At 40.7% G+C, this 19,056-nt stretch overlaps 1 protein-coding gene across 1 annotated transcript; it reads left to right on the top strand.

The window, feature by feature from the left end:
* Positions 1–224: 224 nt before the first annotated feature.
* LOC133987162 (tyrosyl-DNA phosphodiesterase 2-like) lies at positions 225–5,229 on the top strand. Its single transcript, XM_062426445.1, has 6 exons — positions 225–323; positions 415–594; positions 1,504–1,598; positions 4,306–4,424; positions 4,560–4,730; positions 4,945–5,229. Exons 1-6 carry the CDS (start codon positions 241–243, stop codon positions 5,227–5,229), a joined length of 933 nt encoding a protein of 310 aa, XP_062282429.1. The 5' UTR covers positions 225–240.
* The last annotated feature ends 13,827 nt before the right edge of the window (positions 5,230–19,056 follow it).

Genomic DNA, 19,056 nt, shown 5'->3' with positions numbered 1-19,056 from the left:
TTTTATGTAAAGTGAAAATGAGCAGAGCTTTATGGAACTGTGGGGTTTATTGTATAACCATTAGAGCCATCAGTGTTCACTGCTACATCATAAAAAGTCATGTGATGTTTGTGGCTGGAGGAGTGTCCAAACTGGTTATGAATCATGTTAATGTGACTCACACAATTTTCGGAAGGGTCATAGGTATATTTCCGCCTTACTTGTTGTATTTAAAGCTTGAAAACTGACTTTAAAACTAACATGGAGGGAGTGTGTGCTGCAGAAGAGTCCCCAGAAAGAGAAAGCAACAGACATGAAAGTGAGGAGAGCCCTCCAGTAAGCAGGTAAGGCTCTTATCTGACACATATGGTGCAATTTAATGTTGTAATCCACTGCTGTTTACCTTAAAATCTATCTACTGCTGCATTTCTTTAGTGCACATGTTGGCGGGGAAAGTCAGGCTTCCTCCCAGGTCAGTGATGAATCAGCAGAATCTAAAAATAAGCAGCCAGAGGAGGACGTCGACCACCTGAAGCTGATCAGCTTTAATGTGGACGGACTGGATGGAGAGATGCAGCCAGAGAGAGCGAGAGGCCTCTGCTCCTGCTTAACATCGTAAACTTCTGCTGTTATAACTCAGTGCTGCAGCTGTGCTTCATGCTTTGTCTCTCACTCACTGCTGTGCGGTCGTGGGATTTAGTTTCAGTTTAGTTTTCCCCAGATTTGTGAGTGACCCAAAGTAACAGGACACTGATTCTAGGAAATGTAATGGATTATTTATTAGTGTTCATATGAGCTCAATCTCAAGAACTTCTGCATATTGCACATTTGTATATATTGGAGATTTATTTACAGAGAGATCCAGTTTACTGTATGTAGTATTTTATAGTATTTTATTTTATTTTATTTTATTTTATTTTATTTTATATTGTTATTTTATTTTATTTTATTTTATTTTGTGTTATTTTTATTTTATATTGTTATTTTTATTTTATTTTATTTTATTTTATTTTATTTTATTTTATTTTATTTTATTTTATTTTATTTTATTTTATTTTATTTTATTTTGTGTTATTTTTATTTTATATTGTTATTTTATTGTATTTTATTTTGTTTTATTTTTAATTTAATTTAATGTAATTTAATTTCTATTTTTATTTTATTTTATATTATGTTATTTTTATTTCATTGTATTTTTTATTTATTTAATATAATTTAATGTATTTTATCTTATTTTTATTTTTTTTAATTTAATTTTATTTTATTTTATTTTATTTTATCACTTTCACCCTTACGCTGCTATTCTTTCCACTGTACTGTCGTATCAATTTGAAGTTTCTCCCAAAGTGGAATAAAAAAACAAAACATTTATATCTTATCTTATCTTATAGATTATTAATCAGCAATTACTGTGATGGTTAATGTAGAGGTAAATTGAGAAAATGTAGTTTTTTTAGTTTAACTCACATTATTCTGTTACTGAAATAACTTCTGAAATCTTTCCTCTTGACTATTTTGTAACAGACACTCTCCGGACGTTGTGTTACTTCAGGAGCTCATCCAGCCATACGTTCGCTTCTTGAAGAAACGGTTCGCTATCGACTACATGTTCATTGAAGGTACGTGATACATAATCATTCCTCCATGTTCATACTGACTATTAAAAGATCCCCCAATATTAGCTTTTACACAGAAGTAGGACTGTGGGTTTAGTCCTCCATCACTTCCATAGTGAGTTTATTATGAAGGGATCTTCTAATGGTCAGTATGAACAGGAGGAATGATTACAGTGCTCGTCATATTTTGTTTTACAGGAGCAAAGCATGATTGGATTTTGATGTAAGGTTTTTTTTTGGCATATATTGTTAAATAGGTGCACAATATGGGATTTAAAAGGGTTAAAAAGCATTTTTTTCATTTCATCTCAACTTTAAAACATTGAAACCATCCATCCATCCAGCCATCTTCTTGCCGCTTTATCCGGGGTCGGGCCGCGGGGACTTCAGCCTAAGCAGGGAAACCCAGACTTCCCTCTCCCCAGCCACTTCGTCCAGCTCTTCCCGGGGGATCCCGAAGCGTTCCCAGGCCAGCCGAGAGACATAGTCTCTCCAGCGTGTCCTGGGTCTTCCCCGGGGTATCCTTCGGGAGGCATCCTAACTAGATGCCCGAGCCACCTCATCTGGCTCCTCTCAACGCGGAGGAGCAGCGGGTCTACTCCAAGCTCCTCCCGGATGACCGAGCTTCTCACCCTATCTCTCAGGGAGAGCCCAGCCACCCTACGGAAAAAGCTAATTTCGGCCGCTTGTACCCGCGATCTCGTTCTTTCGGTCACTACCCAAAGCTCATAACCATAGGTGAGGGTAGGAACGAAGATCGACTGGTAAATCGAGAGCTTCGCCTTTCGGCTCAGCTCTCTCTTCACCACGACGGATCTGTGCAGAGCCCGCATTACTGCAGACGCCGCACCGATCCGCCTGTCGATCTCCTACTCCATCCTTCCCTCACTCGTGAACAAGATCCCGAGGTTCTTGAACTCCTCCACTTGGGGCAGGATCTCATCCCCGACCCGGAGGGTGCACTCCACCCTTTTCCGGCTGAGGACCATGGACTCGGATTTGGAGGTGCTGATTCTCATCCCGGCCGCTTCACACTCGGTGGTGAACCGATCAAGTGAGAGTTGGAGGTCACGGTCTGATGAAGCCAACAGGACCACATCATCTGCAAAGAGCAGTGACCCAATCCTGAAGTCACCAAACCGGAACCCCTCAACGCCCTGGCTGTGCCTAGAAATCCTGTCCATAAAGATTATGAACAGGATCGGTGACAGAGGGCAGCCCTGGGGGAGTCCAACCCCCACCGGAAACAAGTCCGACTTACTACCGGCTATGCGGACCAAGCTCTGACACCGGTCGTACAGGGAACGGACAGCTCGTATCAGGGGGTCCGATACCCCGATACCCCGTACTCCCGGAGAACCCCCCACAGGACTCCCCGAGGAACACGGTCGAATGCCTTCTCCAAGTCCACAAAACACATGTGGACTGGTTGGGCAAACTCCCATGCACCCTCAATGATCCTTCAGAGAGTGTAGAGCTGGTCCACAGTTCCATGACCCGGACGAAAACCACATTGCTCCTCCTGAATCCGAGGTTCGACTATCCGACGGACCCTCCTCTCCAGTACCCCCGAATAGACCTTACCAGGCAGGCTGAGGAGTGTAATCCCCCTATAGTTGGAACACACCCTCCGGTCCCCCCTTCTTAAAGAGAGGGACCACCACCCCAGTCTGCCAATCCAGGCACCGACCACCTTACGGCCACAGCAACGGTCGGCCGCCCCGACAATGGAGGCACGGAACATGGCCCACTCTGACTCAATGTCCCCTGCCTTCCCCGGTACATGGTCAAAGCTCTCCCTGAGTTGGGAGTTAAACTCTCTCTGACAGGAGACTCTGCCAGACGTTCCCAGCCTCTCACTAGCTTCAACTCCAGAGTGGACGAGAGTCCAACCCCTCTCGAGAATGCGTCGAGGTGAGGCCAGCTATATCTAGACGGAACTTCTCAACCTCGCGCACCAGCTCAGGCTCCTTCCCCGCAAGAGAGGTGACATTCCACGTCCCTAAAGCTAGCTTCTGCAGCCGAGGGTCGGACCGCCAAGGTCCCCGCCTTCGGCTGCTGCCCAGCTCACATTGCACCCGACCCCTTTGGCCCCTCCTACGGGTGGTGGGTCCACTGGAAAGGGGTTCCATGTTTTCTCTTCGGACTGTGCCCGGCCGGGCCCCATGGGTGTAGGCCCGGCCACCAGGCGCTCGCCATCCGGGCAAGGGAAACAGAGGACCATATGTTTCACTCATCATAAGGGGTCTTGTGAGCTACGCTTTGTCTGGTCCCTTCCCCCGGACCTGTTTGACATGGGTGGCCCTACCAGGGGCATAAAGCCCCAGACAACTGAGCTCCCGGGGTCATTGGGACATGCAAACCCCTTCACCACGATAAGGTAGTAGCTCGGGGATGGATGGATGGATGGACGGATACAATATTGACCTGGAAAGTAACAACAGCTGTCAAATTAATGTAGTGAAGTGGTTGTATAAAGTAGCATCAAAAGGAAATTTACTTACTTTCCAGCACTGACTGTAAAGTTTTCAGCAAACAAAAATCATCCTAAAATATTCTAAATGAACGAAAGGTTGACAGTTTGTCTCTCAGGATCTTAAACTAGGGTAAAGTAAGGTAAATTGACATTTTTCTTATAAGTCACTCTTTATAAAAAAGGTTTATAACACTTAATTAAAAGCCTTTATTAATGGTTGCTATCCCTGATCAGCTGGTAAGGAGCATTACTTCACTGGAATGATGCTGAAGAAGTCACGAATCACACTCCTGGACAGTGAAATAGTCTCATATCCGGCCTCTCAGATGCTGCGTAACCTGCTTATCGCTCAGGTTGGTGTGCAGACATCAAACACACACACACACACAGACACACACAAACACACACACACACACACACACACACACACACAAAAGGAGCTTCCTCTTTGGGGCATTGATGTAAACATGCGTCTCTTTCCAAATCAGGTGCTGTTCGAAGGCCAGAAGCTTCACCTGATGACGTCTCACTTCGAGAGCTGCAAGGACAATTCAGTAGAGCGGATGAGACAGCTGCGACTGGTGATGAAGAGGATGAGAGAGGCGCCTGATGATGTCATTGTGCTGTTTGGAGGAGACACCAATCTGAGGGATTATGAGGTTTGTCTTTTTTTCATCCAAAATCTGCAGCAGGAAGAAGCTGTCCATATGAATGCATGAAGTGAGGATGTAAATTGTCAATGTCTCTCTGGCTTTTCCTGTCATTTCATTCTTTGTATCCATCTAATTGCAAATTTCCCGATTGTGGGACTAATGAAGGAATATCTTCATCATAGGTGACCTCTTCTCTCATTTCTGCCTTTTCTTGCCTCAGGTGGCCAAAGTGGGCCTTCCCAGCAGTGTGAATGATGTGTGGGAGCAGCTGGGAGAGCAGGAGGCCTGCCGCTACACATGGGACACCCAGACCAACACCAACAAAGGGATCCGGTTCAAGTGTCGCCTCCGTTTCGACCGGCTCTACCTGCGGCAGGCGAGCAGTGACGGAGCTCTGCAGCTGAACCCCGACCACATGTCCTTAACGGGGATGGAGATGCTCGACTGTGGCCGTTACACCAGTGATCACTGGGGAATATACTGCACCTTCTCTGCTGTGTGCTGATCTATCTGTGTTTCTCTCATTCATATATTTGTATAAAGCTGTGAGAGAAATCGGAGTGTGTTAAAAGTGTACATGTTCACACTGCACTAATCACAGTAAAATAGACTCTGCTGACTTCATCCAGTTGTTTTAGCATTTTTGTTTCATGATGTAATACCTGCATGATAATGAGCTCTAGTCTTTAATATATATATACAATGATTTAACTGCTGCATGCCTAAATTAAAATAATGAAAAATGTACCTGTAGATGTTTAAAAATGACAAATGAGTATTTTATGATTAAAATGTGTCTGGATGTGATCATTAAACATTTTGAATTAAAATTACAATCAAGTGTTCCCAAAGTATGACAGGAAATAGAAATGTGCCCACAAAAGTTGCAAGTTTAAACACATTTGTACTAATGTATTGAACATTTGGAAGTCTGCTCTACTAAAACACATTATGAGCTGATATGTTAAAGGTTCCCTGTTGAAGTTTTTGACGAGTTCTGCAGATAGTTTCACACTCTTCCACTGATCTACAGACGGCTGTAATACACCAATAAAGGCAAACAAATCTGCATTAAAATCTTCATTATTACAGTTTAAAGTTATAAAGCATATTCATTTCAAGCATATCTTTATCTTTATGTAATACTATTCAATTTGGCGGTATCTAATTAATTACATTAACTGCAGTTATTACAAAAACATCCAAACCACTGACAGTTGGAACAGACTTCCAACTGTCGGTGGAGGCCTGTCCCAGACTACCTGAGAGGTAGCAGCAAATCAGAAATGTATTTTGGCTCTAAACCATCTATAAACCAATAGCAGTATTTTAAAGTCAGTGTAAAGATGTGAGAACTGGACTAATGTGATCCACTTTCTTGGTCTTAGCGAGTACTTTGAATGACTTTTTAGGGAGACTGTACACACTTCCAATAGTTTGGAGAGAGAGGTGGCACTACAGAGAAAGGAAAACACTGAGGATGAACCAAATGTACTATTTAACATGGGAAACAAAGGAACTGGCTAAAGACAATGGGAAGCCTGCACCAGGGAAAATGTACTTTATTTGTCACACATACGGTTGTACAGTGAAATTCAGCCTGTGCATTTAACCTGTCTTAAGTATTAGGAGCAGTGGGCAGCTACTATACAGCACCCAAGGACCAACTCCAGTTCTTTGTCAGTACCTTGGTCACTGGCACTGACAGGTGGATTAACCTGACTTACATGTTTTTGGCCAGGTATCAAACCCATTCTTACCACCAAGCCACCATACCACAGGGAGAGATGAAAGTATGAAGTAGTTCAAGAAGTTGTGCCAGAGAGGTGGAGGGAGGAACATTATTTTGATAAAGAAACCTGAGAAGGACACCAGTAAGTCAACAAACTACAGGCTGATTGCATACTGTAAATGGATGAAGTTGAGTTTTTTGATGTGGAAGGTGAGTTCCTCAACCTCTCTTCCGGGAACACATCGTCTTTACATCAAATGAGGTATAGGGGTTTTCCATTTTCGTTAAGTTAGTCGATCGCGTGTAAGTGCATCGACTGTGACTCACCCAAATCCAGTTTGACAACATACTGTCACAGCGTCTACAGAGTTGGACAATTGACAATTGAGAACACCAATGTAATCAGTTATGACACCTTTTTTATAGATAGAAAGACCCTTCAAAGAACTCAAAGATATGACCAAACAAGGTCAAGAGGAAGACGATACCTGCTTGTCGGTGGTGGATGAACTTGAGCCGAAGATCGAAATTACAATCAAATGTTCCCAAAGTATGACAGGAAATACAAAAGTGTCCACAAAAGTTGCAAGTTTAAACCAATTTGTACTAATTTATTGAACATTTGGAAGTCTGCTCTACTAAAGCACATTATAAGTTAACATGTTAAAGGTTATCTGTTGAAGTTTTTGAGAGTTCTGCAGATGGTTTTGCACTCTTTTTTATATTGTACAAAAAAGTAATAAAGAGTGATGGCAGCAGGAGACAAAAGGAATATATTTACATTATAATCAAAACAGAGTTGGTAGTATGGTATGAGAAAAATACCTGTCTACCACAATGACGCAAGCAAAGGTGGAGTCCGCGGGGATAAAAGCTCCTCCACCTGACTTCCTGGTACACATCGTCCAGACATCATTCGAGGTAGGTGCTCTTCTTTAGTCCAGAGTAGTAAATTAAAGATTTGTTACATAATTGTTAAAACTATGTTATTTGTTACATTTCTTGTGTTTAGTGAGGGACTAAAACTTAGTTTTACTTAAATTGGAGCTTAGATTACTTAAGCCATTACTTCAGCACATCAGCCACGTGGTCAATGACTAGAGCCTGATGCTGCTTAAAGTTTCTTCCTGTTAATGTGATAAGAGTTTGTCTTTACCGATGGGTGCTCAATCAGAACAGAGATTAGGTTTTTAGTCCCTTTAATACAATAATGAATAGATATAGATTCCAGTCATGTCGCCGACTGAAGACGGTCTTCCAGTCGAGCAAGTTTTTAAAAAAAAGACTCTCCCAGAGGAACAACCACTGTTTTTTTCATTCTTTATTGGAAGAGATATAGATTTTAGATTTTAGTGTGCCTTTAACTTGTCAATTGAATGGACCATATCCTGTTATTTTTCTTGGGGTTTGCTGCTGTGTCATTGCGTCAGTCGATGACATGTGAGAGCATCCGCCATTTCGGGCAGCAACGTATGCACGTACGCTGCAACATATTCTGCGTACGTGCATAAGTGGCTGCCCAAAATGGCGGAAGATGCAATGACACAGCAGAAAACCCCCAGAAAAGAACAGCCCATGGCCAATTCAATTGATAGCGAATCAAATACAGTTTAAAAATATGCAAGTTGTCAAACTGGATTTGGGTCTGGCACAGCGTCCTCAGAGTTTAATAATTGACTTGATGTCTTTGACAGTGATTTCTCAAAGAGAGCACCAATCTAAACCTTTATGACTCCTTTTTTACAGAATGAAAGAAACTTCAAAGAAATGACTGAACATGGTCAAGAAGGCGGCGATCACCATGAGGTGGTGCCTTGGAGTGGAAATTTTCCTTTTCGAAAAAAATTCAGCTTTTGGGAAATCTTGTAAGTCTCTGCGACTTTGCTTCACTCACAATACAGAAAACAGACTTTCTCACTTGTTCCCATCACATAGTTTTCAGCAGTCTTAGCCTGATTTGGTTACCTTTTCGTCACGACACAATCTGACCGCCAACTATTGTGATGATTCATTAATTGTTTTATATCAAACTTGCGATTAATCAAACTATGTGGTGTAAACCTGAGCTGTTGGGGCCTCCAGTTTATAACCCAGCCTTATGGCGCTTTTCCACGACACAGTTCCAGCACGACTCGCCTCGACTCGCCTCGGTTCTTTTTGCGTTTCCACTAGGGAAAGTACCTGGTACCTGGTACTTTTTTTAGTACCTGCTCTGGTGAGGTTCCAAGCGAGCCGAGCCGGTATTAAAATGTGACATCGACACACTGCTGGCCGCTGACTGGTCAGAAGATTTCTTGCTTTGTGTGAGACAGAAAGCCTCAAACAGCAGCAAGTACACCATCGCCTCCATGTCCTCCATTGTTTATGTGTTTTGTGTCGCGTATAAAACGAAGTCACAGCAGTTTCGCGGAGCCGTGCTATGACGACCCCGCCCACGTTGAGGAGGTACTTTTTTGTAATGGAAAAGGAACCGTACCGAGGCAAGGCGAGTCGTGCTGGAACTGTGTAGTGGAAAGTTAATACTGTAATTGGTTTCATTTCACTATTGGCGGGGACTTAATTTAATAATGTTTAAAAAATATTTATTGATGCTGATTTATTGATTGAAGTTTTGGGTTGCAAGGTACAGTGAGAAAATGTTTTAATTCACATTTTAAGTCCCATTAAAGAATTAAAGTCATTATGCTGTTGATCACATTATTGGTTAATGAAATCTCCTTTTTCAATTTATCTCCAAACAGACACTCTGACTTGGTTCAGGGGGATACCCAGACATGTGTTTTCTTCTTGGAAAAAAACCCAGATGTCTGCTGGCTATTCATTAACGGTACGTGTGAGGAAGTGATGTGGGTGACTGAACCTTAAAACTAGCCAATAGGAGCGCAGACACCTTTGATTGGCAGCAGAATCGACCAATAGAAGGCTGTAAACTGCTTTCTACGGTTCAACCTCAGTTTAGTCTCATTGATGTCTCTATTGTAAACATTTAATTTAATAAGTCCTTAGTTAATTCAGATACCAGTCATTTGAATTATTATCGGTCTGTGAGATCTGGATCAAAACCTGTTAAGAAATGTTTGGCTGCAGTTTTCTGAGAGCAGATAAAATCTCCCTCAACAACCATGTGTGCTTATGTAGTGTCATTTGGCAAGACGTTGAGACTCCAACCAGTCTGATCAGTGTATAAGTAACATAAACAAGAAGTAAGGATTAATAATCCTGTTGTTGTTCATTCTCAGGGACCAGCAGCTCTTACGGGAGAACCAAAGAAGTTTATAGAAACTTCAACCCCAAGGTAACTGCTCTGTCACTAATCATGAGTTAAATGCTTTATTCTGTTATTTTTCTTGTGGGGTTTTCTGCTGTCATGTCAGTCGTATATGTGCGAGTGCATCCGCCATCTTGGACAGCTAAGTATGGAAAAACCAGTAGGACAGCGCCGTGTCATGACACAATCTGACATCTACAGATTCTGACATCTGACTTTTTTTTTTTTTACAGATCAAAATGTATTTCCCAAAAAATAACCAAACAAGGCCAAGAGGAGTACAATGACTACCTGAAGGTGTTCTTCTGGAGTGTTGATGGAGATGATCCCAACATCCAACCAGAAAGACTCATAGGGCTCAGCTCCTTCTTAATATTGTAAGTCTCTTCAACTTTGCTTCACTCACATTACAGAAAACAGACTTTCTCACTTGTTCCCATCACATAGTTTTATGCAGTCTTGGCCTGATTTACCTCCAAGGAGACCCTGGTCAAAAGTCAGTTGTTGGTTACCTTTTCGTCACGACACAATCTGACTGTTAACATAATTGTTAACAGCGTGAGTTATTTGATAAAAATGCAAAGGTGTGGTTGATCCCGGAAGTGTTGCTCTACATAGCTATCCAACATGGCGGACACACTCGTACATGTGTGACTCACATTCCTGGCTGACTCAGATCCTGAGCACTGAATGGCATTTTGGTCTTTCCCAATTTAGTGATTTCACAATATACCTGAAGTTTCTATAGTTTGTACTTGTGCCATTTTCTTTTTATATCATATTTGCCATTAATCAAACTATGTGGTGTAAACCTGAGCTGCTGGGGCCTCCAGTTTGTTATCCATCCTTCCCTTAATAGTCAAATTGGTTACCCAACGTTACAGGATCACTGATTCTGGAAAGAGACACTACTGTTGAATTTTTTTAATAAACATTTCTGATAAGGCACCCTTTATAAGGGATTTATACATAAGTAAGGGCTTTATTTTTAGTTAAAAGTTATTTACTGATGCTTTAAAAACATGTGTTCCCCAATAAAGAATTCAAGTCATTATGCTGTTAGTCAAATAATATTGGTTAATGAAATGTATCTCCTTCTTCAGTTTATCACCGCATAGACAGTCTACTGGCGTGAGGCTGCTTCAGGAGTTCATCCAGAAGAAGACACACCCAGAGGTCTACTGCACATTCATTAAAGGTACATTTGAGGAAGTAATGTGGGTGACTGAATTGGGCCAGCCTTAAAACTAGCCAATAGGAGGGCAGACACCTTTGATTGGGAGCAGAATCAACCAATGGAAGAAGACAGAGAGAAGGGGAGATGAAACTGTATAAAGAATAACAAATAACGAATAACAAAAGAGAACTTGAGAGAGCTTGCTCCTTTCTTACCTACCAGAGCAGTTATATCACTTCATGTACGTTCTGTGTGTCAGATCTACTGTACATACTGCAAAGTCAAATACAGTATAATTCAAAGATTTGGAAACAAGTTCCCATTCACTCAAATGAGAACAACTTTTGACTGGTTCTACATGTCTGCATTCACAATTTGTACAGTTTAATGATGTTTAATAATGTTGGAAAGGGGCTTAACTTGAAGTTATTGCAAACACAATATTACAATTAAATAAACAGTTCACCAAAACTTAATAATTTGAAAGCTTATTTCCATCAAAGTTTGTCATTACCACCTGCAGATCTCCTTGTAAAATCTTCCAAGTTGCCAAGTGGATCCTTCGTCAATCTTCCGTCGATCCTCTGCTCCTGTGTGCAGGATAATGCTTCTCCTGTCGGCTGTTTCAGTCCTTACAGGACTGCAGGGACCGAAGTACTGTAAGTATTAAACAGAAAATCACACTGCAAACATGGAATACCTCATATTTGTTCTTAGCCTTGAAATAGATATATTGAAAACAGCAGATTATATGAATTTTACAAGCACAGTTTCAATGCAGTCAAAATCAACAGCTGTGACTCGTTGATACTGTCAGATGCTGATTCAAAAAAGGGGAGAGGATATAAGAAATATTTTCCAACTCACCACCACAAAGCACAATTACCATAGATTTCAATCCAACCATTAACAATACATTAGCTGTTTAGAGCTGTACAGCTTCATGTATGTATAGAATCTTACATTTGAATAAATAAATGACATAATGTTTAGTGTATCATTTAACCTGTGAATTGAAGATTTTTCCTTTTTCAGGGTAGAAGACCAGCAGCATGTGGACCACCAGCTGGTGTACCAGCAGCTGCAGGAGGACTTTAGATATATTAGAAAAGAAATAATCCCAGTAATTTTGAAACTTTTCATCGAACCAACGGTTACTTCTTTTCCAAACACTAATATACAAAATAGTAGTGAGAATTTAAAAGCTTGTTTCTCAGAACTAAAACTCCCTTCAGCTTTAAATAGTGTTTCATTATATAAAGTAGAATGGTTGGAGTCATTTCTGAAAGATGAGCTTGGCCGAGGTCAAGAAGGTAAAACTCAATTTGGATTTGCTGTTGTCCTCATGAAAAACGGTGAAGCAATGATTTCAAAAAGGGTTTATCCTCATAAGCAAAATGAGAACAGAAACTGTACAGTTCACTCTGAGGTCATTTTAATTCACAGTCTTAATAAGTTTCTACTGATCTATGGATCTCAAGTGAAACATATTTTTATTTATACATTCTACAGTCCATGTTTAGAAAGAAAGGAAGACAACATTAAGTGTTGTTTTATTCAGCTTTCAAAGAGTGCACTGCAGTGGTACAATCAATATGGAATTGATACCACTGTGGGGTTCACAAAATATTGGATTTCTTATGAAATCTCAAGTCTCCTCAGGGATTTTTACTCATATTTCAACAAATTCAAAGACAAATTTAAATTGTACCATAAAAAGTTACCAGAATTTTTTTATAAGGTAATAAATGAAATATCCAAAGAACCTGAAGAATTTAAAGATCGTTTAAAGATGAAAACCAGAGGTTTTCTGGATAAACTTATTAAACGAGCAAAAAATTCTTCTCTCTATCTGAAACAAGAGCATTTAGAACGTGGGAGGGAAATTATTTCTACATTCAGCGTTCATCAAGAATTCAATCAGATTCGTGACATTTTGACCAAGGCATGGGAAGAAATGGTCGACTACAGTCACATCGAATATATTAAAGATCAAAAAAATTCAGATTTCAACGCAGCAATATTTAAGCTCAATGTAAAATTTCATTTAGGTCTAAAGTTTGTTGAGTTGAAATATACATGGACTTGATCATAGTTGTTTTTTCTAAACCTCAATTATCTTATAAAAAAAAATTCCAAAAATAGGGCAAGGTAAACTTAACTCTGATTGCACCTGACGGCTATGCCAACAGTGTAGGGATGTTAGTTTTGTCCTGATGAGCAGGTCGGCACCCTGTGTGGTCGCTCCTGTCATCATTGTATGAATATGTGTGAATGTGACAGGTAGTATAAAAGCACTTTGAGTGGTCATAAAGACTAGAAAAGAGCTTTATAAGTACAGTCCATTTACTATGTTATGTTGTTCAGGAGGTAGAGCAGTCGTCCACCAATTGGAAGATGGGTAGTTCAATTCCTCCTTGGGCAAGATACTTAACTCTGATTGTCCCTGATGGCTATGCCAACAGTGTAGGAATGTTAGTTTTGTCCTGATGAGCAGGTTGGCACCCTGTGTGGTAGCTCCTGTCCTCAGTGTATGTAAATGTGACAGGTAGTATAAAAGCACTTTGAGTGGTCATAAAGACTATAAAAGCGCTTTATAAGTATAGTCCATTTACTATGTTATGTTGTTCAGGAGGTAGAGCGGTCGTCCACCAATTGGAAGATGGGTAGTTTGATTCCTCCTTGGGCAAGATACTTAACTCTGATTGTCCCTGATGGCTATGCCAACAGTGTAGGAATGTTAGTTTTGTCCTGATGAGCAGGTTGGCACCCTGTGTGGTAGCTCCTGTCATCAGTGTATGTGAATGTGACAGGTAGTATAAAAGCACTTTGAGTGGTCATAAAGACTATAAAAGCGCTTTATAAGTATAGTCCATTTATGATGTTATGTGGGTCAGGAGGTAGAGCGGTCGTCCACCAATTGGAAGATGGGTAGTTCAATTCCTCCTTGGGCAAGATACTTAACTTTGATTGCCCCTGATGGCTATGCCAACAGTGTAGGAATGTTAGTTTTGTCCTGATGAGCAGGTCGGCACCCTGTGTGGTAGCTCCTGTCATCAGTGTATGAATATGTGTGAATGTGACATGTAGTGTAAAAGCACTTTGAGAAATCATAAAGACTAGAAAAGAGCTTTATAAGTACAGTCCATTTACTATGTTATGTTGTTCAGGAGGTAGAGCGGTCGTTCACCAATTGGAAGATGGGTAGTTCAATTCCTCCTTGGGCAAGATACTTAACTTTGATTGCACCTGATGGCTATGCCAACAGTGTAGGAATGTTAGTTTTGTCCTGATGAGCAGGTTGGCACCCTGTGTGGTAGCTCCTGTCATCAGTGTATGTAAATGTGACATGTAGTATAAAAGCACTTTGAGTGGTCATAAAGACTAGAAAAGCGCTTCATAAATAGAGTCCATTTACTATGTTATGTTGTTCAGGAGGTAGAGCGATCGTCCACCAATTGGAAGATGGGTAGTTCAATTCCTCCTTGGGCAAGAAACTCTGATTGTCCCTGATGGCTATGCCAACAGTGTAGGAATGTTAGTTTTGTCCTGATGAGCAGGTTGGCACCCTGTGTGGTAGCTCCTGTCATCAGTGTATGAATATGTGTGAATGTGACATGTAGTGTAATAGTGCTTTGAGTGGTGTTAACGACTAGAAAAGCGCTTTATAAGTACAGTCTATTTACCATGGGTTTTTTTAAACCTCAATTATCTTATAAAAATATATTTCTTGAAACATTAATTATTTTATAAAAAAATTATATTTCCTAAAAAACAAGGAGTGCCCCAGTAGTCTTAACCCACATCAACACCAACATCTGTGTTTCAAATCTAGCAGTTGACCTTTGTTGGGGCGGATTGTGGGTCAGGAAGTACAGCGGTCGTCCACCAATTGGAAGATTGGTGCTTCGATTCCCGGCTCCTCAATTCTTCATATTGATGTGTCCTTGGGCAAGATACCTAACTCTGATTGCCGCTGATGGCTATGCCAACAGTGTATGTCCTGATGAGCAGGTTGGCACCCTGCGTGGTAGCTGCATGTTATATATTTCTTTATATCTCATTGAGCTTGCTTTGGGACTTGGGGATGATTGGGACTGGGCATAACAGTATATTATGTCTGTATCGTTATTATTTACTCTGTTCCCGGATCTTGGCAATAACTTTGTTAACTGTTGAACAAAATGGATCTTGTCTTCTCTTCAAACTGAATGTGGTACAATGTGCAAGACTTCTGTGACATTAAAAACAATGTTGTTACTTGTGCTCTCACCTTTACCATCATCACATCCAAGCAGTGATTTTCATTCATGTAATAAAAAGGACATTCATTACAAATTGGATTGTTATCATTTGGGATACATTTTAAAGAATACTACTACTAATAATAATACATAAAATAAAATGAAAAAAGGGATGAATAACTAAAGCCTTAAAAACAGACGTCGTTGCTCTGTAACGGTCACATGGGGTAGCGTCACACATTTATTTATTTTACACACTGTTGCTTGATTTACAACAAACGGACGTAAACGTGTCCAAAACATCAAATGCGTGATTTTCCTCGACCACCTTTACCAGACGTGATCTTTTATCATCGTGAAATGTTTTTCAGAGGTGCAACAAGCTGGACCTGTAAGGTGGCTATCATTGCAGTAACAGTGGTCACAAGTTAATTTGGCTGTGGTGTTTTCATTTTTACTTCAACAGTTGTTATATCACCTTGTGACATCTGATGAGTGTAATTGCGTGGCGTAATGGTTAAACACTACGCTGTAATGGTTTTGCAGTTGGTGACACACTCGGTTCAAATCCCGTGTCGGGTGACTTTTTATTTATTTCTTTTTATTTAGACATTTATACAGAATATGGTGACCAGTATTTCGGGTCCCACAATTGTACATCACAACATGAAGCATCATGCTTGGATTAACCAGGTGGAGCGGGAGATCATCAGATATTTATGGAAGTACATTCAGGCATACGCGAGGTCAGCTACGTTTTCTCTCCGTGATCGAAACATGTGCAGTCACAGTGAGAGAGGCCCAACTTTTATAAAACAAAGGTAACCAGTTAACGTGGAAACCAGTTGATTTGTAACACGGGCACTAACAACCAGCTTTCTGGTGTTACCTGAGGTAAATCAGTGATCTGCACAAACGCTATTACTCTTATCTCGCTGAAATCTTGACGGATTTACAAACGGTTTGGTTTCTTACAAACGTTATTAACGTGGTTATAATTCTGGATGCTTAAACATGTTGAAATTGCAGCTTTTCTCTTCGAAAAACGACTTAATCGTGCAGCTACTAGCTACTCGTTAATTTTACATCGATGGGAGAGACAGAATTGCTCTTTCTTGCTCTTAGACTTAAGTTGAACATGATTAAACTGACGTTGCACATGATTTCCAATCGGGTTGGTTTGTTAAAAACATCTTATATTATGAATTCTACAGGAAATTGCTGACTTGACAATTGAAGATGCCAGACTCTTGTGCAGCCTACGGATGCGCTAATCGGCGTTGTCTCGAACTGAGAAACAAGGGGATCACCTTTCACAAGTAGGATATTACAATATTATGACTTATATTAGGATAATCGTTAGTTACTTAGTGGAAGTATGTACAATACAGGTCATGTTATTGTTGTTGACACAAAGCTTTTTAGAATATGTTTGTTAACACAATCACTGAATGACATTTTGGAAACCTTTTCATTGTTTTTAGTGTTGTTAATCTTAAATACGGATTGAAAATGTTGACAATAATTTATATATCTGGGTCATAGACTGTATATAAGAAATGGACGTAACATCCGTGACGTCACCCATTGGTTTGTGGACTGTTGCTCGGAGGCCAATAGTATCGGATCTGAGCAGCGCCATCTTGAAAATTTCCGGTGCATGCCGGGAAAAATAAAAACACGGATTCTACTTATATGGGCATCAGGAGGAGCATGAGGCGCCCTCCTGAACCTGTGAACCAATCAACCTGTCAATCACGACGTAGCCACGCCCTAATGCATACCCTGCTTTATCTTCACATATAAAATCAGGGAGGCCAAAATGTCCCAAATGAACATCATACTGCATTGAAGAAGGCTTTAAACTAGCGATTGAGACCATAAACACATTTTGAAAACGTTTACTGAGGTTAGAAATCAAGTGAGAAGTTGGTGAATTCTCCATTGACTTGTATAGAGACGGAAGTCCTTTTGACACCAAAACGGTCGCCCCCTGGTGGCCTTTTGATAGAATGCAGTTTTAACTTACTTCCGCATTGGCATTATTTCAGAGGACTGGAACTCCCTGCCTGATCTGGGTACATTTCTCACTTTTTCAAGGTTTCCCAAAACCGGAGAGAGGAAGCGTAAGTGGGAACTTGCCCTAAGAAGGGACGGTTTTGCTGCCTCTGAGAGGACCGTGCTCTGCAGTGACCACTTCAGGAGTGAGGACTTTGACAGTACGGGGCAGACTGTCCGGCTTAAAGATGGTGTTGTGCCAACCATTTTCAACTTTCCAGCTCATCTTCAAAGGGTATGTGTATCATTGACCAACAATAATTTAAGGTATATAAGATTGATATATCACTATAAATATGTGATTAAATGTCACACTTTAGTTTTTGTTTCTGCAAGTTATATGATGTGTTGTTTATTACAGCACATTTTAGACACTCAAAACTTCTTTACTTATGTTTATTTTAGTCGATAGCAACAAGAAGCTCAACCACTTCTAGAAGAGCGGAAGACAACCTGCCAATGGACTTGATGTCTGATGTTGTGAGTATTTGCATGTGGAATGTCACAAACTAATGAGAACATCATATGGCTTGTTATATTAAATCCTTTATCTTGATGGTACCCAGGTCTATGATGGTGTTAGTAGTCTAAGACCCCAATATTATTTGAGATGGTAAGTTTGAAAACCACTGGCTATCTCCCTTTCTCTGTCACTCATACACTGGAATGAATAAACATGTGTGAACATTGAAACTACATCCAGGGGTAGGCAACATTACAGTTTTGTCCAGAGCCACCAAACGCCTTATAAGTGGAGAAGCCTATACCATTTCTTAAAAGTATGCTGTTGTGTTTTCTGTTGGAGAATTGGAGAACCTAAAAATGTATTCAGGCTCACAGAATTCAAAAGTGAAGATTGAATTGTTGAAAAAGTAAGTTATTAATTTCCATATTACTATTATTTATATATTTGTATATTTTTCCAAAACAACAGGGAGCCACTGGAGAGAGGCGGCAGGCCACTGACCACTTGTATGCATTGCCTGCTTGCCCTAAGGCTATAAAGGCCAAACTTGAAGCAGCCTCAGTGAGAGTGAGGAAACTGCAGCGGGAGAAGAGTAATGCCTTGAGGAGAGAAAAAAGGGCCAAGAACAACATCCGGTAGCTTTTCATAATTTATATTTACCAACCGCAACACTAAGTGACACAAAGTTTCAGCAAATGCTTGTATTGTTTTCAGTTTGTTGGTCCATATGTTTTTGTTTTGTTCCATTTTTGGTAAAACATTTTAAAGCATATATTGAATATCTGTGTAATATACTCGTATATCTTGTGTGTTTTTTTAAGGTGGCTGGAATAACAATCCTAATGCCGGACAGTTCAAATACATCTTTAGGAAGCTGATGGCCCGCTGTGGAGTTGTGAAAACATGCAGAGGCTGAGTCCCTACCAGCGGTCATCGACACCTCTACAAGCCTGTCAGCTGTAGATATGTCCTCAGTAGCAGGAGGAGAAGATCTTCCATCCCCGTTTGCTGACATTCCTGCCCTAGTACATGACCACAGCTACCTTCCCGTCCGCTTCGATGGTCTTGTGGACTTAAGTTATGATATTATACTAACCCAAATTTCAGGATTTGTATTGAGACGGGCTCTGAAGAAGCTGTCCTGTGATGTCTGTCGTGCCTTCCTGGTGACAGACGCTGCATCTGCCATCAAGGACCAGAGCTACCACCTGCTGTGTTTAAGAAACAATGGAGGCCTGGTGATTCCATCAGAGGGCACAGTGAGGGTCGTCAGGGCAGCAGAGTTGGTCATTCGCCAGGCATCAGCTAGTTTCAGAAGATTACAGCCCATCAAACTGCTAGAGGTCTTGTACATTTGTATGGAAGAGGATCGGGTCAGAGGATGTGT

The sequence above is a fragment of the Scomber scombrus genome, chromosome 2 (genome assembly GCF_963691925.1).
Source record: "Scomber scombrus chromosome 2, fScoSco1.1, whole genome shotgun sequence".
Classification (NCBI taxonomy): Eukaryota; Metazoa; Chordata; class Actinopteri; order Scombriformes; family Scombridae; genus Scomber; species Scomber scombrus.
The sequence above is the reverse complement of the archived record's forward strand: the minus strand, read 5'-3'. Positions and strand labels throughout refer to the sequence as shown.